The 27,578-nt window shown below is 52.5% G+C and overlaps 1 protein-coding gene across 1 annotated transcript in view; it reads left to right on the top strand.

The window, feature by feature from the left end:
• Positions 1-27,578, top strand: part of CDH23 (cadherin related 23) — a 412,088-nt gene that overhangs the window by 99,911 nt on the left and 284,599 nt on the right. The window contains exons 4-6 of the mRNA XM_045841835.1: positions 14,301-14,443; positions 15,171-15,218; positions 15,331-15,423. Of these exons, the coding sequence (XP_045697791.1) occupies positions 14,301-14,443; positions 15,171-15,218; positions 15,331-15,423 (284 nt within the window). The remainder of the gene's footprint in view (positions 1-14,300; positions 14,444-15,170; positions 15,219-15,330; positions 15,424-27,578) is intronic.

Here is a 27,578-nt window from a genome sequence, read left to right as displayed (position 1 = left end):
GAAGGCCCAGTTGTCCCAGTGGAAGTTGCCTGGTTCTCCACACCCGAGGGAGGCATGGCAAAGTCACAGCAAGATCAAGACCATGTTAACTGTATTTTTGATTGGGTAGGTGTTGTCCCCGGACTATGCCCCTCCAGGTCAGACAAGTAGTAAGGAGTACTACCTCAAAGTTCTTCATTGGTTGAAAGATGCAATATGATGAAAACTGCCCCAGCCATGAGCAACTGGGAATTGGCAGCTTCATCATGACAATGTGCCCACTCATATATCATGTCTCGTGTAGAGTTTTTTGGTGAAACATCAAATTGCTCAGGTGACTCAGTCCCTACAGCCCAGATTTGGCACCCTGAGACTTCTGGCTTTTCTCAAAACTAAAATTGCCTTTGAAAGGGAAGAGATTTCAGACTGTTGATGAGATTCAGGAAAATACAACAGGGCAGTTGATGGTGATTGGGAGAACTGTGTGAGGTCCCAAGGTGCCTCCTTTGAAGGGGACTGAGGTGTCATTGTCCTATGTACAATATTTCTTGTTTCTTTATCTTCTTCAATAAATGTCTCTCTTTTTCATGTTGCATGGCTGGATACTTTCTGGACTGACCTCATAGAACAATGTACTAGACCAATTAATTAAAACAATTCTTAGGTGGCAAGGCCTGAGCAATTTTTTTAAGCTGCCCAAGTGATGCTTATATGAAATCAGGTTGAGATTCATTACTTCAAAGGCATGAATTAACTTCTTCAAATATTAGGATTGGAAAACTTTGAACATAGGAAGAGGCAATGGAGAAAAGAATTGTTTTTCTTTTTCTAAGCAGCCTGTGGTATCGTGCTCAGCTGGATGTGCCTGAGACAACATACAGGGTCTTGTGCAGGAGGGTGATCAGGAAGCTGGCTTTCCTGTTGGTCAAGCAAAAAGGACACCTCAAATGGTCACCCTGTGTGTTAGAATCCCCTGGGGACAGAGAACTTCCCAAAGCTTAGCTGTGCCCTAGACCACTGAACCCCAGCCCTGTGGTGTGGGGCATGGGCGCAGGCGTTTAAAAGCTCCAGGTGATTCCAAGGTGCTGACAAGTTTGAGAACTGCCGACCTATGAGTTTCCCTGAGTCATAGTTTCTTGGACCAGTCCTGAAGGCTGAAAAACCTCAGGGATCTTCTAGACCTTGGTTATCAACTTGGGCTCTCCTCAGGAATCTTCTGGGATTTTTGGTTTTGGTTTCGGTTTTTAAAAATCCTGATGCTTGTGTCCCTCCCCAGAGAACTCTGATGTACTTGGTCTGGGGGTACAGCTGGGCACCTGGAATTGCAAAAACGCCACGAGTGAATGTACCCTGCAGCCAGGCCCGGGACCCCCCAGGCTCAGGCGCCCCATCACCTGCAGCAGAAGGAAAGGACCTCTTGGAGATGGCGGCCTATTCGCAGGGGCTGGCCTCCCTGTGCTGCTCTGGCCTTCCGCAGGCATTGACATTCGTGGTGGGGGCCTGTGATGACGGGTTACGTTAGCATGGCCCCTTTCTGAGCTGGGGGGACTGCGGGTGGTGACAGGCAGGGTGTGCCAGCTCAGGGCAGGAGGGAAGTGCCAGGGTCCCCCGGAGCAGGGAGGAGTCAGCACGGGCCTGCAAGTGTTTGGGTAATCTCTTTGTGAGCCTTTAATGACCTGCAGTGCTCTGTTTATTTTAATGATAATGTCAAGTTCAATTTGCCTGTCATTTTCCCACATTTCCTTTTGTAAAGTTAATTGAACAGTTCAATGAATTGAAAAGTTTCAGGAGAAGGGAAAAAAATACCCACCCCTCTATTATCACTGTTATTAAATCTGGTAACTACCGCTTGGCTGTCCAGGCCCTTGTGACAGGACTCCAGCCCCCGCAGGCCGGGGAGCTGCAGCAAGGACTGAGGAAGGTCACACAGCATTCCAGAGCCCCTTTTCATGGCTATTTCATGCTCAGGCTGCTGTGCCTGAGCAGAAAGGATAATCCAGTCCCCCCGGGACCCTGGCTGTTGGGCCGTCCAGAGTGTGTCACCCAGCCTGCAAAGCCCTGCCAGCCGGGCCAAGTCGTTGGTGCCCTCCTTTCCTCCCCAGCGCTTTGTATTGTACATAGTGTGTGGCAAACAGAATCATAACCGTATACATGTTTTCACTGGATGGGACCTTAATGTGGTGCAGTAGGAAGGATACTGGGGAGCTGCGGACCAATCCGAATGTCAGCTCTCCCCCTCTAGCTGTTAGCTGGGTGAGGGCAGACGAGCCACTGAACTGCACAGCCATGCTTCCAGCTTGGTAGAATGAGCTTGTTGGCCTTGTCAGGACTGCGGACGTGTGACACACAGACAGCCACCCTTTTCCCTACCCCTGTCAGGGTGTCCACGGATCCCAGCGTTCTTCCCTGCTGGACTCTGAGGCAGCCCCACACCATTCTCCACACACGGCCCACAGAACCATGACCTGGGACTGCCCTGGGAATGTGGCCCACTGCCTATTTGTCCAGCTTGGATTTGATGATCCGTGAGAACCATTGACACCAGTCCCTCATGATGTCAGTGGGGAAAGAAAGGGGGGCTCAGAGAGGACAATGACTGGTCCATGGTCACAGGAAGTTGTGGCTGAGTGCTGGCCTTGTAAATTCTGTGACTTTCTCTTTCCCTCTGTCTTTGCAGAGGAATGTCACTGAGGCTGCCTTCCTCTCGAAGCTTCGTCTGGGCCTTGTGGTCCTGTGTCCCAAGTCCTCACCTTCCTGCCAGGATGAGAAGCGCTCCTCTTGGTGGGGGTGGTCCCGGCCTGTAAACCAGGAAAACAGCAGGAACACATTCCTCACCCATCCGGGCAGTGACCGGACCCCACACACGCACTCGTGCTCCCCAAATGTGCCAGTGAGAGGCCAGGAAAAGCGTGTGGCATAATGGAAATGAAGGTCCAGCTGCTGAATGTCAGCCCCAGGAGGCCAGGGACTTCCGTGTGCTGTGTTCGTTGCTGCATCGGCAGAGCCAAGAGCAGAGCCCGGGCAGAGCGGGTGCTCAGGCACTGAGCGTGAAGGACTGCGTGAAGCATTGTTGTGCTGGCACAGGGTTGGAAGGATCACTGAAAAATCCCAGCTCTGCCATGTGCGAGCTGTGTGACTTCAGGCAAGTGACGTAACTTCTCTGCGGCTCTCTAGGTCACAGGGGCTTATAGCTCACTGGTGGCTGCTGCCGGGCTCCGCAGCCCTCGGCAGTGACAGCCCTTACTTGCTGTGTTGTGCCAGAAGCAGCATAGCTTCAGGCGTCTGAGGCTCAGGGCCAGGTCCCTCAAATATTGGTATTTAATGTCTGATCTTCTTACTTTTTTAATTTAAAACAACAACATGTAGCTTCTACTATTCCTCACCACTAGAGCCTCTGAGTTTAGTCCATCCCTCCCTGTTCAGTGTCTCCTTCTCTGGTGAATCACCTTGTCCCCTTGGCCATCTGACACCTGTGTGCTCAGATGAGCCAACCACTTCCCTTCTTTGACTCTCAAGAGGGGATCACCCTGGTGCTGGCAGGTGAGGAGCGGGCTGTGGAGAGCCAGGGTGGTTGAGGGGACCTCCCACAGTCCCTGCTTCGAGCACTCACCTTCAGGCCAGCCAAGTAACCAGAAGTCCAGAGCAGCCTAATCCATGGAGGAGTCCAAAACATGGGGGGCCTGGGGGTCTTCGTCGGGGTCATTCTCTGCGGGGGTAGCAGAAGGCAGCATTTAGCTGCTTGGACTGGGGCTTGGAGGGAAGTCTTGGTGATCAGGGCTGTGAGGGTTGCAGAGGGAGCATGAATTCTGAGTCAGATAGGAGGATTCAAACCCTTGCTCGAGCTGCATGACCTTGGGCAGGTCACTTTACCGCTGTGAGCCTCAGCTTTCTCAGTGCGCAGTGGGGACACTGGCCCCTCTCTGTACAGCCGTTACGAGAAATGGGTGATAGAGATGAAAACCACAGAGAGCGGAGTCCGGTGTTGGGGAGGAACAAACCTTCCTCTACCCTCAAGGTTCAAATAGACATGAGACAGATTAGCAAGTGAAAAATAGCCAAATTTAATGATGCACATGTGTGAGAGCCCTGTATATGTGAGACAGACCCCCCCGCAGGCGAGGTTCAGAGATGGGAAGCAGACACTCTGAGCGCGGGATCAGGTACGGTGCCCTGGGGCCTCCACAGGGTCCTTGGGGGGGTGATAGGAGAGCAGATGTTATTTTAGTAAATAAAAGCTCTTCCTGCCATACAGGCGGGTCAAAAGGGCTATCTGATCATCTCTTATTATGAGCAAGGCCCCTAATTCAAGTTCTTCTAGATAGTTGAGTTCTCCTAAGCCTGAAGCTAAATTTGCCCGTAGCTCAACACAGCCTGCCTACCACAGAAGCACACCTCCAGTGGCTTGTTCTGAACCCCCACAGGTGCTTAACGAATGCCAGTTCCCCTTCCCTTTGACAGTTCACGCTGTCTGCCCTGAGTGGGCTGAGCCGCAGGAGACTGGGTGTGCAGATGGCCTCCGGGTTTTGGAGACAGAGGCAGCTCCTCTATCCAGGGCAGGGATTTTCCGATGAGATGAGGACGTTGGTTAGTGCAGGGCATGCCTGAGGCCACCTGCCTCTCAGGAGAGAGGGGCCGGGGTCAGATCTCACTCTGGCTTCCTCTAGGTATGTGTAGGCAGGGTCTAGCACAACAGAAAAAAAAAGAAAAACAAAAAACAAAAATTGGCTCCCCTGAGGTCAAACCAAGTTCAAGATCCAGGATAACTACAGGGAAGGGACCTGACTGAAGGCAGGAGAGCTAGAAGGGGGAACCTAAGACAAATGAGATTATTCCCAGGAATCAAGGCACTTAACTGGCCTGTCTTATCCCAGTGGAGAGACAAATGAGGTGCTGTCTCCAAGGCCAGCCCGGGCTCTGGAGGGCTCATCCCAGGGAAGAGGGGAGGTCAGGAGTCCCCGGCTCTGGCAGAAACCAGGGCCAGATCAGCCAGGGCCCTCCGGAGCAGGAAGAGGAGGGTGGGTTTTCCTCCTGCTGGGGGTGGGGGATATGCAGCAGGCCTGGTGCCTGAGGAGGTGGGGGAGTGGTTAGTCTCAGAAAGCTTGGTCATCATCCCCACCCCTCCACCCCCCACCCCCGCCCCCGTAATCTGGGGCTGGGGCTGGGGGCCTGCCCTCTGCTACTGCTTGGCTCCACTACTCACCACTGAGCAGCCCCATTGCATCAGCCGTCTCCCGGCTGGGACCCCTGATCCCTGGGACCTCTGTAAAATGAGAAGGAACTTTGTCTTTCTGCTTCTCTCTTTAGTCATATGGAGCCCCCTGTTTCTGAGCTCGCCTGTAGACTTCAAAACTGATTATCTCCCTCCAAAATGCCCTGAGCCTGATAGGGCCAGAGTTTGGCTTTAGATCCTCTGCCTCTGGATGGGAAGGAACAGCAAATCAGGGCTGACGTGAAGTCCTTTTAGGTCACAGATTGCAAAAGGCTTGTTCTCACATGCTTTTAGAATTGATTAGTAGTGACTGCATGGAACCCAGGATTGTGAAGGATTCTGAAGTCGGATATAGACTCATCAGAAAAGGGAGCTGTGATTGATTAGTAATGTCTGCATGGGCAGGGGAATGAACTGCTAGCTGGTTGGCCCCAAGAGAGGAGTGATAGTTAATCGTGAAGGGGTGGGGACATTTGCCAAGCATGTCCCAGAACATCAGACTCTACCTTCGTGGGGCGATGGTCTCTCCCTGCTGTGCGGAGAAACAAACAACAAATCACGGAGCACAGAGAAGAGAGAACTTTGTGACAGAGGTGGTGTTTGAGATGTGCATTTAAGGGTGAATGGGAGTTGGGAGGCAGCAAGAGGAGGAAGGGCCTTTCAGGATGAGGGAACATCAGCAGCACAAGTGTAGACACTGTGGCGTGCTGGAGGGATGACCGCAGTCTGGCAGGCTGAGCTGAGGGAGGACAGGTAGGAGCACGGGCCATCATGGCAAGGAATTCAGTTTTAATTCTGCAAGAACTTGGAGGGGCGGCGGGGTGGTTCTGAGGGGATGTGGCACAATCAGAGGTCTGCGTTAAGATGCTGCTGCTGCAAGGTCAAAGCAAGGAGGCCTGGTGGAGGGCTTCTCTGTACCCTTCATTCATTCTGTAGCACCCTCGTTGTATTTTGGGAACGAACACAGCTTTCAGCTTCCCCCACCCACAAAAAATAATAAGCCTTGCACCTGGCTCTGCCCTGCCTGAGTTTCTGGCCCACCCTGAGTCTAGCAGGCAATGACTCACTGCTCTCCAGGGGCGCATGACACAGCAATCCCAGCAAATAACAACAATAATAGTAATAATAGTCATCTCGGCGATCAGCAGGGGCCCAGCAGGGGAAGCTGTGATTGTCCACCCCTTGCCTGGAAGATGGATGTAGCCTGCCACTCGGGGCTGTGGCTGAGGGGCGTGTTGCCAATCCTGCACCTCCCAGGAGCATTTGCTGGCCACTGAGCAGGTCCCCACTCCAACCTGGGCCCCTGGACTCCCAGGCGGGCTATAATGTCACAGGATGGGAAGTCAGGCCTCTGGATGGGGTGTGAGGCCAGTTCCTGAGAGGCTGGAGCCCAGCCAGTGCCCAACTATGATTCCACTTGCATCCAAAGCCAAGTGCTACTGGTTCGGGCATTATTAGGTTTTGATTAGCCAGGCTTTTTCCTGTCCATTAGTGTACATAATTAAGAATTAACTTGCTATACTTTCTCTTCCCGTCTCGGCTCAGAGATTTTCATGACTTTTGGAAGCTATCTTCTTTTAACACCTCTAGGCAGTTGGCAGGACTCATTTATTTACCCACTGACTCTTCACTGAGTGCCTCAGGGATGCCAGCTACAGTGTTAGTTTAGCGATACAATAGGGAACAGGACGGTGGGCCATGGCCCCGGGGTCTCAGGGCAGGCAGTCAGCAAGTCAAGAGAATAAACAAGATCAGCCCAGAGCGGGGAGGGCTGTGAAGACCGTGACTGCGGGTGTGGGGACCCAGAGTGACCGGGCATCTTGTTAGATAGATTCTGTGTGGTCCAGTGTTTAAGGAAGGCCTCTCTGAGGAGTTAATTCTTGGCCTGAGAGGGGACTAAGGAGCAGCATGTAGTGACCTCAGGGTAGAATATTCCTAGAAGAAGGCACAGTCAGGGCAAAGGCCCTGAGGCAGCCAGACTACTCAGGAACAGAAAGAAGGCCATGGGGCCACGGTGGGTGTACCTGGGGAGCCTGTAGGAGAGGCTGTGGGAGGTGTTGCCTTGGGTGAAATCACGAGGACCTGGGACATGCTTTAGTTTTGATTTTAAATTGCTTAATTGTAGTAAAATACACATAGCACAAAATTTACCACCATAACCTTTTTAAGTGTGCAGTTCAACAGCGATGAGGACGTTCACACTGTCGTGCAAACAGTCTCCAAAACGCTCTTCATCTTGAAGCCCTGCACCCGCTAAACAGCTCCCCGTCACCTGCTTCCCCGGCCCCTGGCAACCACCTGCTGCGTTCCATCTCTCCGAGTGCCACAGAGGTGGAATCGCATGGCATTTGTCTTTTTGTGCCTGGCTTATTTCACTTAGTGCCACATTCAAGGCTCATCCATGTCTGAGCATGTGTCAGAATTTCCTTCCTTTTTAAGGCTGAATGATATTCCATGGCATGTATATGAAGCCTGTCTGGAAAGCATCCAGTCGTGTACTATGCAAAACAGAGACATTTCTTGAAGAAGATACAAGATACAAGAAACATTGTCCATAGGATAGTGACGCCTCAGTCCCCTTCAAAGTAGGCACCCTGAGACCTCACACAGTTCTTCCAGCATCTCTTCCACTGTTCAAAACACTCGGCAAAATCCTTTGGAATTGCCATCAGCTGCCCTATCGTATTTTCCTGAATCTCATCAACAGTCTGAAATCTCTTCCCTTTCAAAGGTGATTTTAGTTTTGAGAAAAGCCAGAAGTTGCAGGATGACAAATCCAGGCTGTAGGGGGGCTGAGTCACCTGAGCAATTTGATGTTTCACCAAAAGACTCTACATGAGACATGATATATGAGTGGGCACATTGTCGTGATGAAGCTGCCCATCACCAGTTGCCCATGGCTGGGGCAGTTTTCATCATATTGCATCTTTCAACCAACGAAGAACTTTGAGGTAGTACTCCTTACTACTTGTCTGGCCTGGAGGGGCATACCTATGATGGACAACACAGTTGTCATGGTCTTGATCTTGCTGCAACTTTACTGCACCTTCTTCAGGAGTAGAGAACATGGCAACTTCCATAGGGATGACTGGACCTTCATTTCTGGGTCATGCAAGCCATAGACCCATGATTCACCTCTGGTTACGACCTTCATGAAGACATCTGGTTCATCAGCAGTGGTTTGAATCAAGTCGTTAGTAACTGCAGCACAATGTTCCTTCTGTTCTGGTAGTAGAAGCCACAGAACGAACTTTGCCATACACTTTTCATGGCAAGATCTTGCTCCAGGATCTCAGGCACAGTAGTTCTCGCATCCCCAGATCCACTTATAGTTCTCACACGGTCAGTCGCCAACTTTGTTGCTTGCAGCCCATACACATTCAACATTCTCAGGTGTTCTACATGTTGCAGGCCTTTGAGAACATGGGTCACTTTCAACAGACTCTTGACCATCTTTGAAGCATTTGTGCCACACTTTCATTTGCACTGCACTTATTGCACTATCCCCAAAAGTCTTCTGAATCATTGGAATAGTTTCTGCAGAGGAATGTTCAAGCTTAATGTAAAATTTGATGCAGATTCATTGCTCTACTCATGCAGCCATTCTGAATGTCACAGGCACACAGTACACGTGCTCACTCAATGGCATCTATTGCCCCCACTGACTAGTACATGAAGTCATCATTGTTCACACATGCATATCCCAGTCCACTCTCTTTGGCTGCCAGGTTACATTGATGTCTCACAAACCATTCTTGTGATATTAATAATGGCTGGGCTTTTCTGGACAGACCTTGTATACCACAGTTCAATTATTCATTCTTTCATTAAGGGACACTTGGGTCACCTTCATCTTTTGGCTATTGGGAATAATGCTGCTGTGAACATGGGTATACAGTGATTTAAGTTCTTTAAAGTTATGCTTCCCACCCATGAGGTTAGGCCGGGCCCTAGCCTGGGCTGGGTGGGCACAGGGTGGAGGGACTAGCTGTCCCCACTGGGTTACTTTTCCCTGGGAGGGCAGGGAGGCAAAAGCAAAGGGTCCTCCAGCAGCGCTGATTGAGCCAAGAGCACTGAGACTGAGCTTTTAAATCATTCTAAGACCCAAGGAGCTTTTCTCTGCATCTAAAATGTGAGCCATAAACCAGGCTGACTTATAGGCAGTACTCACAGGTCTGGTTGTTTATGGCCAGTGTCCTTTCTGATTGGTTGATGTCTGTACTGTGCCCATTGTTAAATATTTGAATATCATCCTGCTATAAAGCAGTCTCAAGACTTCCAAACCTGACTGTGTGCCAGACTCTCTTGCAGGGAGAATGGGGGCTACTGTTTAAAAGTTAACACACCAGCCAACTGAGTCAGTGGGGCCTGGGAATCAGTATTGTAACAAGCTCCCTGGGTGATTCTGATGCCACAGTCTTAGGGAGTGTCTTATGTGCATTCCCCCAGAAGCAGACTGTGGGGTGAGGACTCATGTACAAATAGTTTACTGGGGAGAGAATTCCAGAAAACAGGTGGGGGAGTGAGGATACGAGACAAGGAGGGGAAGGAAGCCATAAAGTTGCATTGCCTACCAGGTCACCAGTGTGGACAACTGGAGATGAATCCTGCTGGGGACTCTCAGAGCCAGTGTGGGACCTGGCCTCTGAGCTAACCCCTGAGAGGTGAGGGAGCTGGAGCATCTATCTGCCATCCTATATCAGTCATTCTTTGAGTGCTGCCACCAGGGACGTTAGCTCCCTGGCACTTCCGGTCTGCCCTGTATATGGGTAGGGCAGTCCTCGATGGTGAGAACTGCTCAGGCAAGAGTCCTGGGGCCGGCGTGGGAGGTGGGGAAGGCGTGAGTGATGACGGTATATTTGAAGGCATAGTGGGCACGGTGCCAACAGCTTCTGCTCTGTAGTGCTGCCCAGCTCCCGTCTCTCCTCCACGCCGGGCCACCCAGCCCCTGCGAGTCGCTGATTTTCCTCCTATGGCCTCATCTACTGCTGGTGGGAATGTACATGTTGCCATTGCAGTGGAAGGCAATTTGGTGGTTCTTCAATAAGTTAAATGTAGAATTACCATAAAACCCTGAAATTCTACTCCCAAGTTGACACCCAACAGAATTGAAAACAAGTGTTCAAATAAAACCTTGTCCACAAATGTTTATAGCAGCACCACACACAACATCCAGAAGGTGGAAACAACCCAAATGTCCGTCAACTGGTGGATGGATGGACAAAATGTGGCCTAGCCACACAATGGAATATTAGTCATAAAAAGGGATTAAGTACGAATACATGCTACAACATGGGTGACCCTTGAAAACATCTGCTGAGCTAAAGAAGCCAGAGACAAAGACCACATATGATTCTATTCACATGAAATGTCCAGACCAAGCAAATTCATAGACAGACAGAAGATTGGGGGTTGCCAGGGGCCAGGAGAGAAGGAGTGGGGAGTGACTGTTAGTGGGTATGGGGTTTCCTTTTGGGGTGAAGAAAATGATCTGGGAGGAGGGGTGGGGAGAAAATATAGACAACTGTAATCAAACAACATAAATTAATTTTTAAAAATACAGTAAAATACAAAAAAAAGAAAATGATCTGGAAACAGGTAGTGGTGATGACTGTACCACGCTGTGCATGTACCCAATGCCACTGATTGGTACAGTTTAAAATGGGTTAAAGAATGTATTTTATGTGTATTTTACCACAAGAAGGGAGGGAGGGAGGGAGGGAGGGAAGGGAAAAGGAAGGGAAGGAAAGAAAGGAGGGAGGAATGAAACAAACTCCAGGAGCTGCACAGCCTGGGTTGCGGATATACTGTCTCCCCGGTGGGAGACGAGCCCAGAGCGTGGCGTGTGTACTCCATGGTCACACAGTCAGGGATGGTTCTGCTGAGGGGCTGCTTCTACGGGCTTGGGGCTGGAGTTGGGGCCCTCACCTTGGCCTCATTTCTGAGTGAATGATACAAGCAGAGGTGGCTGGAAGCCACCCTGGTGGAAATAAGGCCTATGTCCCGGAGAAGCCCAGTCTATGCCCAGTTTCTGCAGAGTGGCAGAGCAGTGCTGGGTGGGGGAGTATGTGCCCAGCCGGAAAATTGCAGGGCATCTCATCTTAAATATAATATTAAATCGGTACCTTTAATTAGTAGACTTAGAAAAGGTCACTAGCAATTACCTGGGACACAAAGAAGGCGTGAGCAGGCAAGAGCCCATGAGGAAGCCGAAAAGGACCATTTCGAGCAGCACATAATTGAGGGGAAAATGGATAAAAGTCCATGAAATTACAGGGTGGGTGACAGCAGCTGACGGCCCCATCCCTGTTCTGCCCAGCACCCCCCTTCTTGGGAGGACCTGAGCTTTGGGCCTCAGAGAGCCATTTGGGATATCTGGCCGAGAAGTGCAGCCTTGGCTGGACAGCCAGTTTGGCTTTCCCAGAATCTCCATCAGCCAGCCGGGAGCTTGGCCCTCTCCTCTCTGCTGGGCTGGGCCCGGAAGGAGGTCAGCAGGTGGGGGGTTCAGTCCAGAGAGGCTACCATGGACTCATTGCTGTGCTGTGGGTAAGCAGGGCCCTATGGGCCTCAGTTTCCTCATGAATTTCCCCAAGGCATTGGGAAATAGCTGTGTTCCTCAAACGTTGCCACCGAAGGACTCTTGAGGGTAACAAAAAGGAAATGTGTATCCCTGGAAGTCTCGGGGAGATTGGAAATTCTTTTACAGTTTTAGGTTGTATCTTTAAATTAAATGTTACATTGTGTTCCCAAAATATTCCCATTTAGTACAAAACAGTGGCTGGTCATTGAGCAACACAGATGCTTGGTTTCTCCATGTGCTCGGTTTCTCCATGACTTCATGCACCCCCATTCCTCACGTAGATAGAGCACTGTGCCAGGAGTCTGAGTGTCTGGAAACTTGGGTTTCGGTCCTGACTCTGTTGCTCACTATTGTACTTTAGGAAAATGGCTAAATACCTTAGCTTCTCCATCTTTAGAACGGGAGTATCGAATATCGGGCTCTCCAAGTGGTTTCTAACTTTGTTTCAACTCTGCTCCGTGATTCTATTCCTTCTTCTCCCACTTCTCACCTACTCCCATCACCCCGGATACTGCCATATCGTCCTCTGCTGTGTCACAGAGAGAGTCTCTTTTGCCTCTCTGAGCCTCACCTTCCTAATCTGTAGAATGGGTGTAATGAAGACTCCCAAACAGAGTCACTGGGAGGATTTGTGAATGGGCCAGCCACCATGTCTGGCATGTCACGACAGTCTAATGGTTGCCTCATATCTTCTTTTTCCAAGTGTCGGGCTTCTAGGCTGGGTCTGACAGGGTCACGTCCATGGAAGTCCTAAATCTTGAGTTCGCTGATCAAATGTTGAGAGATGTCAAGTTGTGGAAACAATCGTGGGCTTTGAAGCCAGAGGGCCTGGGCTCCAAATTCCAGCTCTGCCATTTGTAACTGTGTAGCCATTGTAAATGACTTAATCACTTTGTTATCTTGCATGTTATGGGGAGAAGACAGTAAGGATTAAATTATGCAATCCACTGGTACATGGGAATCTTTTATCCCTGTGTCTGGAGCGTGATTAGTGCTCAGAAATGTTAGCTATCATTGTCTTGTTAGAACTGGCTTTGAAAAGTTCGCCTAGAAAAGCTCATTAGTGTTTTTTTCTAGATAACATTCCTAGAGTTTGGAATCCCTCCTTACTTAGCCTGATCATTGAGAGCTATTCAGTAAGTGTGAGAGTCAGTATTTGCGGAAGAGTGTCCATCCTATTTTATAGGGTAAACTGAGGCTTTGAAAGAAGAGATTTGCTCAAGGCCGTGGTTCTAATTTAACTAGTCCTTTGAGACTCTGATGAAGACTATAGAGTCTCGCTGCAGAAAATGACATGCTGCATACTCCTAACATTTTGTACAGTTCCTGGGGGTATAAAGACCTCCTCAAGCTATGATGACCAGCTGATTCAATTGCTCGGGACCTCCTGCTTTTAGTATGTATTCTACCTCAGTCCTAGACAAACTAGGGTGGGTGTCACCCTATCTGAAGGCTACCTAGGGAGGGCTATGGACCCTAGGAGATACTATACTACACAGGGATGTCTTAGGTAAGGCTGCAGGCCAGGCGTCCTAATGCCCAGGGTATACTCTGGCCAGGGCTTTGTTTCCTGGTGAAGGGTGACAGCTTCTTCTTTTTTTGTGAACAGGAACTAGACCTTGTCACCCCGTGCTAGACTGGAGTTCCCTGATGCTGGGCCCCGTCTTCCTAACCTCTGTACCCCAGTGCTTACCACCAAGGACAGTACCTAGCCACTGTTGAATGAATGCCAAGTTTTGCAAAATATTCTCAATTAGAAAGTGTGCTTCCATTTGCAAAAGACTGAAATCTGATGCAATTTGACTCAGGCAGAAAAAGGGGGGGGATTTATTAGTTCATATAGCTGAGAAGTCCAGAGGATAGAACTAGTATCAGGTACAGCTGGCCACACACCCTCACACCACCAGGAATCTCTCTCCATGCACCATTTGCCTCAGTTTTCCTCCTCGTTGGCCTCATTCTCAGGTAGGCCCTTCCTGTGTGGTACCAAAGACTGCCACCAGCAGTGCCAGTTTAGTGATGCCAGTGGAAGGAGAGCTCCTCTCCTTCCCCATAGTTTCAGCAAAAGTCCCAGGGGCAGCTTTGATTGGCTAGCCTGCGTGACATGCTCATCTCTGAGCCAATCATTCTCACCAGGAAGATGGAATGCTCGGACTGGCTAGGGCTGAGTTGGGTGCCCATCTTGGAACATAAGAATTGAAAGGTTGGGGGCCTGCTCTCATCTGAGCCACTTGCAGAAGGGGGACTCCACATTAAAATCAGAAAAAGGAGGTCCAGGCAGAAGTCACAGCTGTCCATTACACTCCAGAACATGGTGAATGATGGTTCCCTGTTGTAGGCACGTGCACACTGCCATGTGGCCAGGATGGATGTGGGGAACCTGGGTCAAAGCCACCACAAGAGGCCCTGCTGTAGTCAGTGACCTGCTGGGGCTCTCTTGGTGGCTGTCCCCCACTGGGATTCAGCAACCTGAGCCAGGTGCTGAGGAATGGACTGACCTCCCATTTTTGCCTTCTCCCTTGGATACTGCAGGTTCCTCTGTGACCCAGCTGCTGGCTCGAGACATGGACAATGACCCCCTGGTGTTTGGTGTGTCTGGTGAGGAGGCCTCCCGCTTCTTTGCCGTGGAGCCTGACACCGGTGTGGTGTGGCTCCGGCAGCCACTGGACAGAGAGGTATGACCTCAGTCCTTCCCTGGGGGGCACCTGGGGAGCAGACCCTGGGATAGGACAGGTCATCATCTTTTAGGGGCCTTCCTCTGAGGCCTCATTGTGACCCTGAAGCAGCATCTTCCTCCCTGAATGGTGTCCTTCTTCAAGGCCAGTGCTGGATTTGGGATTGGGATGGAGTGGTTGGTTGGGCGTGTCTCCAGTCAAGGGGCAACACTGGATAGATAGACAGGAGGGACGATGATCCTGGGTTCATCACCCATAGAATGGGGGCTCCATGGGGTATACAAATCTACCCCTGCCCCAAACAAATCCCACCGAAGGACATTTTCCAGAGACGCAGAAATTGATGAGTCTGTAGTCCTTAGCAAATTAAGGTAAGAGCTCGAACAAAACCCCAGCTCCTGCTTTCTCCTTACATTTGAGGAAGGGGCCGCAGAGGTGTCTATCCACCTGTTCAAGATCACACAGCAATGTAAAGGCCGAGTCTACATTAGAACCCAAGACTGTTGCTCCAATCCTGTTGCTCTTTTATGGGAAGAATCCCTATTCTGAACCCCCTTCGCCAACCCAAGGGGCACTGCTTGTTTTTTAGGGGAGTCTTCAGGTGCTCAGTCCCAGACCAGCTCCCGGGGTGATGCTGGAGGTCTCCAGCTCCACGCAGGGCTCAGGCCTCAGGACCTCAGCACAGCTCTCTAACTCCACCCTCCTCCCTTTCTTCTCTGTCTTTCAGACCAAGTCGGAGTTCACAGTGGAGTTCTCTGTCAGCGACCACCAGGGGGTGAGTATCCCCCAGAGCCCCTGCTGCCCAGGGAGCATTGTTCCTGGGCTCTTTGGGTGGAAAGAAGCCAGAGGCCAATGCCAACACTGATGCCTCACCCTTCCCTTGCCAGGTGATCACGCGGAAAGTGAACATTCAGGTTGGGGACGTGAATGACAACGCACCCACATTTCACAATCAGCCCTACAGCGTCCGCATCCCTGAGGTAGGAGCTGCTGGGTCACACTTGGGGGACCCTGGCCGCCTGCTTCTGGGAGTGGGGTGAAAAGTCAGCCAGGGCAAGGGCATGTCCAGCTTTCCTTCTCCTGCCCACACTTCAGCTCAGTCACCCTCTCTGAGGGTGTGGGCCCATCTGCTAGTCAGGGAGAGCAGGTTGGTGGGAGTCTCATGCCCAAGAGAGAAGGTTTGCCTGGGAAGAGCCCCATAGCTCCAGCTGGAATCAGGGACGAAACAGAGGTTAGGAGGGACCTGTGTTGTGTTCTGTTTTCTTCCACTCTTAGTCGGTGTGGGCCTTGGGCAGGTGGGTTGGCAGCCCCAGACCTCCCTGCTTCAGCCAGAACAGCGCCGCCCACCCCAGGACGGAGGGAGCATGCAGTTCCAGGAAGGGACTGTCCTTCTCCGGTCCTGCACTTACCCGCTGTCCCACTGGCCCTTGGTGGCACTGGGACATCCATGTGCTCAGAGAGTGTTTGCACGGGTGTGTGCATGTAAAACCATGCCGTTGCCAGTAACTGAGAAGTACAAATTCTTGTACTACAAGCAGTTTGTTCATAAACTGGCTGCGGGCTCACCATGGTACCAGGATTCTCTTTGCTTGCTGTACCTCTCCCTGGTGGCTGATGGCAGACTTCTGGGCTGGCAGTTAGCAATTCAAAGACCTTGAAGGTGTTGGGGAAAGACCTTCCTGCTGGATGTCCTACAGGCCTGCCTTTGGGGCTGCTCTGGGTGAGGCAGCAGTGAAGGGTAGAGGTGGGGATGGTGGGAGATGGGATCCACTGGAGAGAAGCAGGTGGGCATCATGGCCTTTGAGTCCTAGCCCCTTTGTTATAGGTCATTGGATCAGGAAAACTGGAAGAATCTTTAGAAAATACCTGTTCAGTTTACAGATGGGAAAGCTGAGGCTCAGAGCAGTAGGGATGGTCACCAGCTTTGGCTTTGCGCCTCCTGGCTCCCAGCATAGCCTCAGAGTCCCTCAGGAACAAGGAGCCTTGTTTCATGCCCCTCAAGTTCCCATTTCTGGCTCTCCTTGCTCAGCGGTGAGTCAAGGGTCCTACAGAGGGAAAGGGTCCTACAGATGTCAGACAGAGGGAAATGAGGACAGATGCGTTGGTGGGGATGTATCAGAGGCTCCCATGCCCACCCCCTGGGGGGACAGGACATAATCAGGGAGAGCCCACAGACCCAAGCATGGGCCACAGTACCCTGAGCTGTGGCCGGTATGCTGGGGACTGCAGCTTGGCTCTGGGCCCTCTCTCATTTGGAAGCCTCCCTAATTTAATTAAGGGTCTCTACGTGCCAGCCTGCACTACAGGCCTGGACTCAGAAACCAAGGGCATGGCTTGGAGTTAATGAGCCTTGGACCCATTGCTCAGCTGCCATCCTGGCAGGCATGGCTGCCCTCTGCCTTCCCTCTCAGGGGCAGCCAGCAGCAGCGACGGCAAGGGGACGAGAGGTCACAGTCCTCCCCAGCCCTTGGGCTGGGGCCAGCCTTCTCCTCTCTCCCTGGCCAGGAGATACGACCTCAACACCACCCTGTCGGAATCTCCCGGAATTCTCCAAAGGCCTCTGCCTCCAAAGAGAGATCCTTTCCGTCACTCATTTATTTAACAAATATTTATCGAGTGTCTGCCGTGGGCTTGGTGCTGTGCCAGGCTCTCACAGCGCGGAGATGTGGGTGGCCAGAGGAGCATGCCGTGACAGGAGCCAAACCAGCAGCAAGAGACCCCAGGCTCAGCTGCCACTCTGCTCCCAGACTGCTGGGTCTATTTGGACATGTCACTTAACTTCTCTGGGCCACAGCCCTTCTTATCTGATAAAAACAGAAGGCAGGCAGGATAAGGTGGCTTGCCTCCTGCCCATCTGATGAGGAGGGGGTACTGAGAGGGCCCGCTGCAAGGACATGCAGTCCTTGGAGGAAGGCCCATATGGTTTACTCACTCACGTGTAAATATCCCCGGGTCACTTTGCCGGCCTGACACTCGATCGGGGATGCTCACTGTGGCCAGTGGGGATGTGGTGTCAGCTGGACAGAGACCAGGCCACTGCTGACCTCAGGTGGCTTGGCACTGACCAGCCTGGTCTGGTCACCTGAGCTAGAACTCAGCTGCCTGACTCAGTCCTTAGCAAGGTACCAGCAAAGGACCTGCTGACCCCTAGCCTAATGTTGAGGCCAGGGCCTTCTGTTTGCATTGAGGATACCCTGGCAACCCCAGATGCCTGCCCTTGAGAAGTATGATTTGTGGCAGAGGCCTTGCAGTTTTGAACAGAGTGAGACTACAAACCAGAGAAACGGGGGCATTATAAATCTTGTGAAGCATCGATACTGAGGAGTTGCCCGTGATCAGAGAAATCTCAGCAGGCTTCCTGAAGGAGGTGGGTTTCCACAGAATCTTACCAATGTGAGTGATGGCGCTCCTGTGTTGTGTCATGGGAAGAGGGAGACTAGAGATCAAGACACCTGGGTTCTAGTCCTAACTGTGCCAACAACTGTCTAGGTGAGACTCTAGACTTGTTGCTGTCCTTCTGCTGCCTTCAATTCCAGTGGCTAACTAGGAAGTTGGACCAGTCCCCATTCTAGGGCTAACATCCGTGATCTGAGGGTGAATCCAATAGGACAAGTCCTTCCTTTCCCTTGAGTGATTGGCGGAGAAGCTCCCGTGGTTGCCTCTATGCACTCAGCTCCTCCCTTGGCCGCCCCAGCCACCTGTACCTACCTTTCCAGCTTCCACTTTCCCCAGCCCTAGTGGTCCTGGTATGTTTGGGTCTAGTGCTCTAAGAACCCAGGGACAGACATGGGGAGCAGGTTTTAAGAAGGCAAATTCCAGGTCTACATAAGGAAGAACTTTATAAATAAGACCCACTCCGTGATCTACTCCCCTGCCGTAGAGTTACGCAAGCAGTCACAGGAGAACCACATGTTTCAGAAGCCATTCAGCACCATGTGTTGGGGAAGGGGTGAGCCAGAGAGTCCCGGACACACCACGTCAGAACTTCTGGCAGGACTAGTCAGGATGCACACGGGGCGGGGCAAAAGCAGGTTTACGTTTGTGAGTCCTCGAAGTCCAGAGGTGGTTCTTGTATTATTATTTATTAATTTCCATACGAACAGCTGTAAACGTACATTCGCCCCACCCTGTATTCCTAGGTCCCAGCAATTCTGAATCAGTAGTTTGGGGGAGAGCTGGCCCAGGAAGCTGCATTTTTCACGAACTTCCCTCGTGCCAGGGAGCCCTGGAGGATGACCTCCATCGCCGTCCCCACCAGAGGTTTCTGAGAGGTTCCGGGGCAGCCCATCTTTGAGGAGGACTTTCAGCCTGTCCGTAGTTGCCCAGAGACATGACCCATGAGGACCCGACCCATGAGAACCCGAGTCCTCAGGCCTAGAATAGGAGTGAGTGGGAGGAGGCTCGAAGCCAGGCACTACCCCTTTCCTGGGAGAAGCTCTCTGCCCCAGCCCACGCAGGCCTGCCCCCTCTCCCTCCAGAAGCCCCTGCCCAGGCCAAGGGAGAAGCCAGGCAGGTGTGTTTGGGTTTGTTTGTTCATGGTCCCCCTCTTGCCCACCCCTCTCACCTCGCTAAGCTGTTCTCCATGTAATTATCCATTTTATCAGGGTGAAAGGCCCTGCAATTCACTTGTCGAAGCCCTAACGAGGCAGTGTGGATGCTTTCAAGTCCGTAAAGAAAGGGAAATCCTGCTAGAATTGGCAACTTAATTCACCAAGCCAGCCTCGACAGACCTCATTAAGTCCCCGTGTATTCATTTCAGGCTAATGGCTGTCATGCTGACTGCTGTTTGATTTGCTGTAATAGACTTTTATGTCGTTCCAATTTGCTCAAACGTGTTTGCCTGTGTCTGTGCCCAGCAGTGCTGCTTCAGTACCTCCTTTGGGGGTGCGTGCCTGCCTTGCTGACCTTCAGCGCTGCCCCATCAGCCCTGTCCCCCTCCTCCTGGGGCCACGCCCTCAGCCCTCCAGGTGTGCCCTGGGGTGCTGACCCGGGAGCCAGCACATCTGGGCTGGAAAATGGTGTGAGGTCAGAAGTCAGATGATGCCAGGTGGCTCCCCGAAGCAAGGAGTCAAGGAAGGCCTTTGGAGTCTCAGAAATGGCCATGACCTTGAAGTTCTGGCAAGTTCATCCACCTCAGCTGGGCAGTCGAGGCTTTTAACCCCCTGGCTTCAGTCTGCATTTCCCAGCTTACCTCCTGGCTGTCCCACACGGGACTGCCCCTGTGAGCCTGGGGGGTGGGGGGCAGTCCGACATCTTGGGCTCACATCTGTCTCTGGCTCTTCTCTCGCACCCTGACACGCACACTGGGCTGTTTCGGGAAGTGCTGCAGGGTCTGTCTTCTCTCGGCCCAGCTCGGTTCTGCCTGTCCTTCAAAGCCCAAACTGATCCATTGTGCCCAGGTCCACTAATTTTTTTAAAAAATGAACACAACAATTTGTTGAAAGCTGTGGAGCAGGGCCCAGGGACTCCGAGCTGGCTTGGGCATGCAGGGCAGAGAAAAGGGACTCTGCAGTTCATCCGCTGTGTAGCTCTGGATGGTGACTTAACCGCTCTGGACCTCAGTTCTCTTACTGGTAAGAGGGGCAACAGCGCTTGCCTCCTGGGGTCTTGGCGAGGGCTGTGGCACCACAGGCAGGAAACACCCTTCGGCCACCGGCAGCTCGTTGTTGGCACAGTAAAAGGCTGGGATGGAGACCAGGGTCTTTGTCCTTAGGGAAGGTGGCTTCACAGAGAGGAAGGCAAGGAAGCAGAGGTCTAACTTCATCTTAATGTACTAAAAGCCACTCTAGCTTAGGGCGCGCAAAGCGGGATGGCAGTACTGTGGAAGGAGAGGAAGGAGGAAGTACTGTGCACACAGGCGCTGCGTGCTCGGGACCTTACAGGGTGAGTGGGGGGGAGTGTGTTAGAGGAGATTGTGGGGTCTCTGAATTGAATGTCATGTGCTTTCTGAGATCCTTTAGCCCCTTTCCATATATTGGAATTTCCCCAAAAGGGAAGTGAACTCTAACCCCTGACAAGAGATCTTGTTGAGGAGGGACAGGGGCGATGTGGGTGTATGTATCCCCTGCAGTTACCTCGTGGAAGCAAAGCTGGGCGGGAAGGAGGCTCCCTGGGTCCCTGTTCCGGTCTCTGTGACAGGCAGGTCCTGCATAGATCTTTGTCACTGGTGACTTCAGGTGACCAGATGTGAGGTGGGGCTGAGGCTGGAGCAGGGGAGCAGGGGAGCCGTGGGGCTGAGACGAGAGGACAGTGGCCTCAGAGACCGAGAGTCCTCGCCCAAGCCTCAGAGCTGGCTGGGGGCAGGGTCAGACCCGGAACTCGGGCCACCCGGCCCTGTCCTTCTAGGCTACACCATCTCCCCATGTCACTTAATAGGGACAGATAAAAGTTACTTCCTCCCTGTACCTCCTTACCAGAGATAGCAAAGCAGGGAGAAGGGTATTCCAGGTGATCACTTGTCGATGAGACAAAATGACTTATTTCTAAGATAATAATAATAAGCCAGTGTTGTTACTGTTGTTCCCGAGAGCCTCCTGGGGTCCAACGCTGTGCTTTTCATGTGGGGACTCAGTGAGCCCGAACCACCGCCTCACGAGGTGGTCACTCTGCCGTTCCCATCCTGTACGGGGGATGTAGAGGCAGAAAGGTTATTTGCCCACAGCCAGTCAGGAATGGAGCCGGGACTAGGAGGCAGGTATGTGTCTCATGGCAGGTAGCTTCAGTTCTACGGAAATGAACATACCTGCCTCGCAGATTGGCTGTGAGGATTAAAGCAGATGGGACCGTGCATGGGAAGTGCCCAGCACAGGACCCAGTATAAGTAAGTGCCCAGTAAATGGTCATGGCCACAGTTGCTCGGATGTCTGTCTCTCCTGCCGGACTGAGCGGGGACTGAGCTCAGTCATCTGTGTGTCCTTGGCACCCAGCCGGGGGCCTGGCCCGTGGAGGGCAGGGTACTGCTGCCTCCTCTGCCCCTTGGGGGGTCAGGACAGCAGGAGCATTTATGCAAAGTATTTTGCCCCAGCCAGCTGGTTTCACCCAGGCAAGGGGTCCTTTATTGCTCACAATCCAGGGTGGTGGTAAGGAGCAGCCAGGCCTGGCGCTGAGCTGGAGAGGGTGTTCACAAATGCCACCCTACTCCATACTGCACTGTGCTCCCGGGACACCCTAGAGCTCACTACCAGTGCTCACTGGTGCCCTCTGTTGGTGCACGTCTGGTGGTGCCCGCCATTCCTGAATCTCAGCCTTGCCATACCTGCGCGGCGGGCTTGTAGGGAGCCCCGGAGTGGCTGCCAGCAGAGACCCAGAGCATACAGAGATAGACTTGGCCAAACTTATTAGCTCCTGCCGGGCCCCACAGCAGTGGCCCCCGCTGCCTGCCTCAAAGCGTGCCCATCAGACACCAAATGATCGATAAACTGCATCCTTAGGTTGCAGCAAGAGGTGGGGAGGGGCATGGGGGGCTCCCCCTGACTTGTGCCTACTGTGCCCCCAAGGTGTCAGCTCTACTCATGGGTGGGTTGTCTCCCGTGACAGGGGCAGCAAACCTCTTGACAGGCCATATGAATTTATTCCTTGGGGCTATGGTGCCCGGTGGCCCCCCTCTCATCTATAACCACCCACCTATTGATCTGGGAGAAGAATACCAATAAATTATCTCAGGGGCTCTGCATCCTACTGGGCAGAGCCAGAGCAGTTTGTTCTAGAAAGGCAGCAGCCCCGGGCCATCTCTCGGTGCCCCTCGTGAGCTCCCCAAGGGGCTTGGACCTCCTCGGGTCTCCTCCCCCGTCACAAGTGAAGGATCCTCCTCCCTCACGGCTGGCAGGTGCCATCGCCTGCAGCTGCCTGGATGGCGAGCTCTGGACTTGTAGCAGTGGGGTGATATGTGCACACGGGAACGGTGGCAGGGCCGCCTGTTCTTACGTGGTCCTGAGGTGCTGCATGTGCATATGGTTGTGTGTGTGCATGTGTGTGTACAGTGTGGTGGTGGGTGTGTTTCTCTGTCTCTGTGCGTGTACTTATTTAAGTAATGTCATCTCTATATCAGAGTGTTTTCTCTATCTTTCATTTGGCCTTCTGACAACCCTTTAAGTCAGGGAAGAACCAAGACCCCCAGAGTCCACTGCACTCGCAGCTGAAGCCGTAGACCCGTTTCCCATTTTCCAGCGTGTTTGCGTATGTCTTTTTTGCAACTTCACTACAGCCTGCTTGGGGTTTGCAAAAAGTTGCAGGCTCTGATAGTCGGGATAGGGGACCCTGGGCCTTGTACACAGGCTAAGGGCTGTCACTCCCCTTCTCCCCCCACAGACAGGCTCCAGGGGTCAGGTGGGGAAGCTTCGCTGAGAGCCCACTGCCCACTCTTTGGAGAGAGGAGCACCCGGTGGTCAGGCCCAGCCATGGTCACAGTGACACCCTTTCTTGTGACCTTCAAGGTCAGGTCACCCCCAGGGGCAGCCTCTAAGATTTTGGTCCCTGAATGTGCCCACAACACAGTTCCCGAGACTCAGGAGATCCGCCCACACAGGTAAACGTCACTGCCCCCTGCCTGCATGGGGGCCTCTTTCTGCCGCCTCCTCCTAGGCCTTAGGTGCTCAGGAGGGAATAAATGGAGTCCCGAAAAACCAGGGCCCAAAGGGCTCCACTCAGCCAATACTCTGAAGCGTTGCCTCCCTCCTCCGCCCCGTGGACCGAGCCAAGTCCCCCTGGCCCCCGTGACCCCTGCAGCACCTCCTCATTCCATGCACATGGGGACGTGGCCAGGGCTAGAGGTATCCCCCTCCACCCTCACCCTGAGGATAGAGGACAGTGTGGGAGCAGGAGTCTGAAGCAGCCCAGATATAATTAAAATTATTATTTTGTTTGAATGGTAAGTGTTCTTCATTACATCAGTTTCCTCGCCGATTCTAGAGGGGAGTCTTTGGGGACCCATATAATTCCATTGCAATGACTGCACGGCCCTCTGCGGTGACTACAAAGCAGGGGACTGAGTGTGGAGCCCAGCTCCCCTGCATTCACCAATGCCTGGCACATGGAGGGACACCTCCTACTGTTACCCCCGCCCTTTAAATAAATAAGCTCTAAATGGAAGGAGATGATAGCTGCCCACCAGGAGACACGCCTGCTGCATTGTTGGGCTGTCAGCCTCAAGTTCATCTGTCCTCTTTCATCTCTCTCTCTCTCTTAAATGTTCTCCTCTCCCCCATGGTAGGGCCTGTTAAAGGAAGGGTACAGGCAGGAGACCTGCACCCCTCTTCCTCCAGGCAGTGAGGTCTCCTTAGACACTGGGTTGAGGGCAGGCTTAGGAAACTGATGGTCAAAGGAGGCTCCCCATGCAGCCGGAACCAGCATTGGCTTTACTGCATAAAGATTCATGCCACATTTGTGGCACAGGGACCCTGACCCCCACCTCCTGCAGCATGGTGCAATGGAACCATGCCCACACAGGCTCCGGCTTCAAACTGGGAGGCCATGAGCAAGGTGCTTAGCCTCTCAGAGCCTCAGCTTCTCCATCTGTAAAGTGGGGATACATCAGGGTTGTTGGGAAAGTTGTACTGTGAGTAGTTGTGCGTGTGTATGAAGCACCGCACACAGGGTAGCTGATTGGTGTTCCCATGGTTACGAAAAGTTCTTGGAGAACTTTGAGAAAGTTGATTGAGTTCCAAGGAGCTTGACAGGCCATCTCTGTTGCTGCAGACTGATTGATTGATACTGGGTTATTAGTGATCAAGAAACTGGTAGCCCAGTGGGAGGCAGCAAACGTGTGGAAAACATGACGAAGAAAAAACTGGAACCAGTCATTCAGAAATAATTAGTAATAGGCTGAGAACATTCCAAATGGACTCCTTAAACCCAGGGCCAGAGGGGCCATCAAGGTGGCTTAAGTCAACCACACGTTCTGGGGAAGTCAGCAAAACCTGAGGGAGTAAAAACTTTGCCCAAGTCTTCAGCCAATCAGTGGCAAACCAGTGAAGACTGAAGGTAATCTGGAAGGTTCTGAGGGAAATGGTCTCTGGAACCCATGAGGCTGACCCCATCCGTGGGCTCGAGGCACACCCCATTTCTTCCAGGTGAAGCCCGGATGTCGAGAGCCGGGGTAGGAGTGGGGAGGTGCTACCTCCGGGGCTCCTGCCGCCCTTCCAAGCCCAAGCCCAGTGGCCTGGCAGGCTGCCCCGCAATGCAGGGCACTGGGGCCCATGCATGCGCGTCCACTGGCCATGAGCAAGCCGCTGCTTGTTTCCCCTGCTCGCAGGGGCTCTGGGCTTTTGTCTCCACCCCTCTACGTGCCTGAACTAGTTCAAATATTATCAAAACAGCCTGGGGACAGGCCTGGCAGCCTCCATGACATTGAGCCTCCCCCCACACACGATTGGCTGGTTTTGCTGTGTTTGCAGGCTGCCTGACCCACCTTGGTTTCAAGGAGGGGGAAACGAGAGAAACAGAGCTCTTGGTTGATGGAATTATTATGATTTCTCTGATTCCTTAGCAGCCTTTAATTACTTTGCAACTTTGTGGCGCTGGCTGGAAGCCGGGAGGGTCTGGGCTCTCCCTCTTTATAATAACTTTAAGTGGAAGCCTCCTGTCTGTCTATTAAAAAGCCCATTCTTCTCTCCAGATATAATAATGCAGCCGAGAGGCTTCACCCAGGCCATAATCACTAGGTATGCTGCAACCGTCCCCGCTCACTGGCTTAGTAGATCGGCTGGCCCACCTCCCAGGCAAAGGGGCTGCCGGCCTCGAGGAACTGAGTGCCCAGGCATGTCCCTTGTCCAGGAGGATCTCGGACTCAGGCTAGTCCCCTCTCCCAGAGCTGCCCCTGAGAGGGGAATGGCACGGGGCCTTTGCACTGATGCCTGCCCCCATCTCCAACACAAACTCCACATGATAGAGACCCATCCCATTTGCATGAGGCTTTAAGCTCCACGCTTCCTGTCCCTCCTGGCCTTGATCCCCACTGTAGGGGGTCACTTTCCCACCACTGGCCTTTGTTTGTGCCGCGCCCTCCCCCAGGTTGTTCTCACCCAAGCTCACTGCACCATCTTCCTTCCCACCATTTAGCCAGACCCTAGTCTTCCTTCCTCAGAACAGTCTAGTGGGAGAGGGCTGGGTTGGTTGGTCCTCCCTGTCCATTTTACAGACAGGAGAGTCAAGTGTCAGAGAAGCCAGAAGATTTGCCCAGTTATTCCCTTCAGAAGCAACCAGCTGGGACCTAATCCCAGGCCCTTCACTTGGTCTTTTCTCTACTGGACCTAAGGGCACAGGCCTCCTTTAGTCATTGCCCTTGACGTTGCTCCTTATGCCAACTCCAGTCACCCTGGCCACTAAACCTCACTCGCAGGCCACCCTCTGCCTCCTAACCTTGGCCTGGCCTTTCCTTCCTCAAGCGGCCATAGGACCCCGCTGTGAAAGGCCAGCAGGACCCAGGTTTTGGGTGCCAAGCCTTCCTTGGGCTGGCTCAGCCAGTAGCAGCCTCTCCCATCTTTCTCACCTGTCCGTACAGCTCAGCAAGTAGAGTGGGGTGTGCTCTAATCTGGAGAGACCAGAACCCCACCTCCCATCTGGGACTGGGACACATGGGTGAGTTACTTCCCCCTTCCAGCACTCAGTTCGCCCCTGTGTTAAGTAGGGCTGGTACTTCTAGGCCTATCCACCCCATCGTGGGGACTGGGGACAGAACAGACATGCAGGTGGGACAGATGAACCCCTGGAGTATTTTCTCCAATGCCCCCATTCTGGCTTCATATGATTTCATTTGGGAGGTCTCTGCCTTACTTAAGCATACTGCAGAGAAGGGAACAATCACAAGTGCCCCGCTTCGTGAGCTATCTATCACAAAGCGAGCACATCTGTGCACCCACACCCGCATCAGGAAACAGAACCTCTCCATCTGGGCACCTAGACCCCCCTGAGGCCCTTCCCAGTCCGTCCCCCTCTTCTCAGAGGGCAACCGCTGTCCTGGCTTTAACCCCGTGGACTACTTTTGCCCATTTTCACTTTATTATATGCACTCCATTTGGTGTTTATTCCCACCTGAGCCCCTGGAACAAGCAACCAGCTTCCTCATGGGGGTGCCTTCCCGCAGTGGTTGCATGGTGGGTAGCTCAGTGGTGTGAATCCCGGTCTCACTGCTCGCATCTTGGAGTCCCTAGGAAATGGGCACGGTGCCAGTGCAGGGTTGCCACCATGCAGGCAACGTGCGCAATGCTCAGTCGACAGTCTACACATGGTAGACTGGAGGAACTGTCCCCTGTGGGCATCATCTCTAAACAGCCTCCCTGTGGTCGGGAGTCAACTCTGTAGGTGACTGTAGAGCTGCCCAGATGCTGACACCGGAGGCCGGGCAGTCTCGGAAAACTAAGCGGAGTGGGTGAAACTTGGGTTGAGAGAAAGGGAAAGGAGAAAAGGAGGAGAGTCCCTTTCCCCATACTAACCCCTTCAGTTCTCACAGGGGTCCTGCATGTTGGTGAGAAAGGTATGATTATTCTCATATTATGGCTGGAGAAATGGTCCCAGAGAGGTTAAATGACTTGCCCAAGGTCACACAGCCAGGCCCAGATTTTTCCTTGCATACTGCCCCCAAAGCAAGTCCAAATGCATTTTACCCCAGCATATCCACTCGGGGGTTGGGGTTTACTGTAAGTCTGCTGCCTTCAAAGGAGCAGCCCTGAGTCTGGAGAAGGTAGAAAGGGGAGAGTGTTTGGGAAGGACAAGGATTCTTCCGAAGTGACCTTTACCGTGTTCCAGCATCTCAAGCCCCCCACAAAGCTGCGGTTCAAATCAGCAATCCAATCTCAGGCCTGAGCAGGAAAACACAAAAATCTTTAAAGGTTTCTGAGCAGCTTGAAGTGATGGGTTTTGTTGTTGTTTTTTTTTTTTTCCTAGTCAGGGTTGGGGTAAGATCAGGGCAGTGGAGGAGGGAGGAGAATAATAAATCCTCCTAAGGCCTTACCTTTTTCCCCACCTCCCCAAACTACCAGACCCCCAAACTCAGGGACCACCAGACCTTAAAAAAATTCACCTAACAGAGCCCCAAAAATGGAGATGGAGGGAAATGCAGCAGCAGCTACTGGGGCGGAAGGCCCTAAATGGAGTGGAAGTAATGCCTAAAGTGTGCTGGCGATCACAGACATTCCCCCGC

Source organism: Phyllostomus hastatus, unplaced genomic scaffold, assembly GCF_019186645.2.
Source record: "Phyllostomus hastatus isolate PE091 unplaced genomic scaffold, TTU_PhHast_1.1 phas_contig_38, whole genome shotgun sequence".
In the NCBI taxonomy this organism is placed as follows: Eukaryota; Metazoa; Chordata; class Mammalia; order Chiroptera; family Phyllostomidae; genus Phyllostomus; species Phyllostomus hastatus.
The sequence above is the reverse complement of the archived record's forward strand: the minus strand, read 5'-3'. Positions and strand labels throughout refer to the sequence as shown.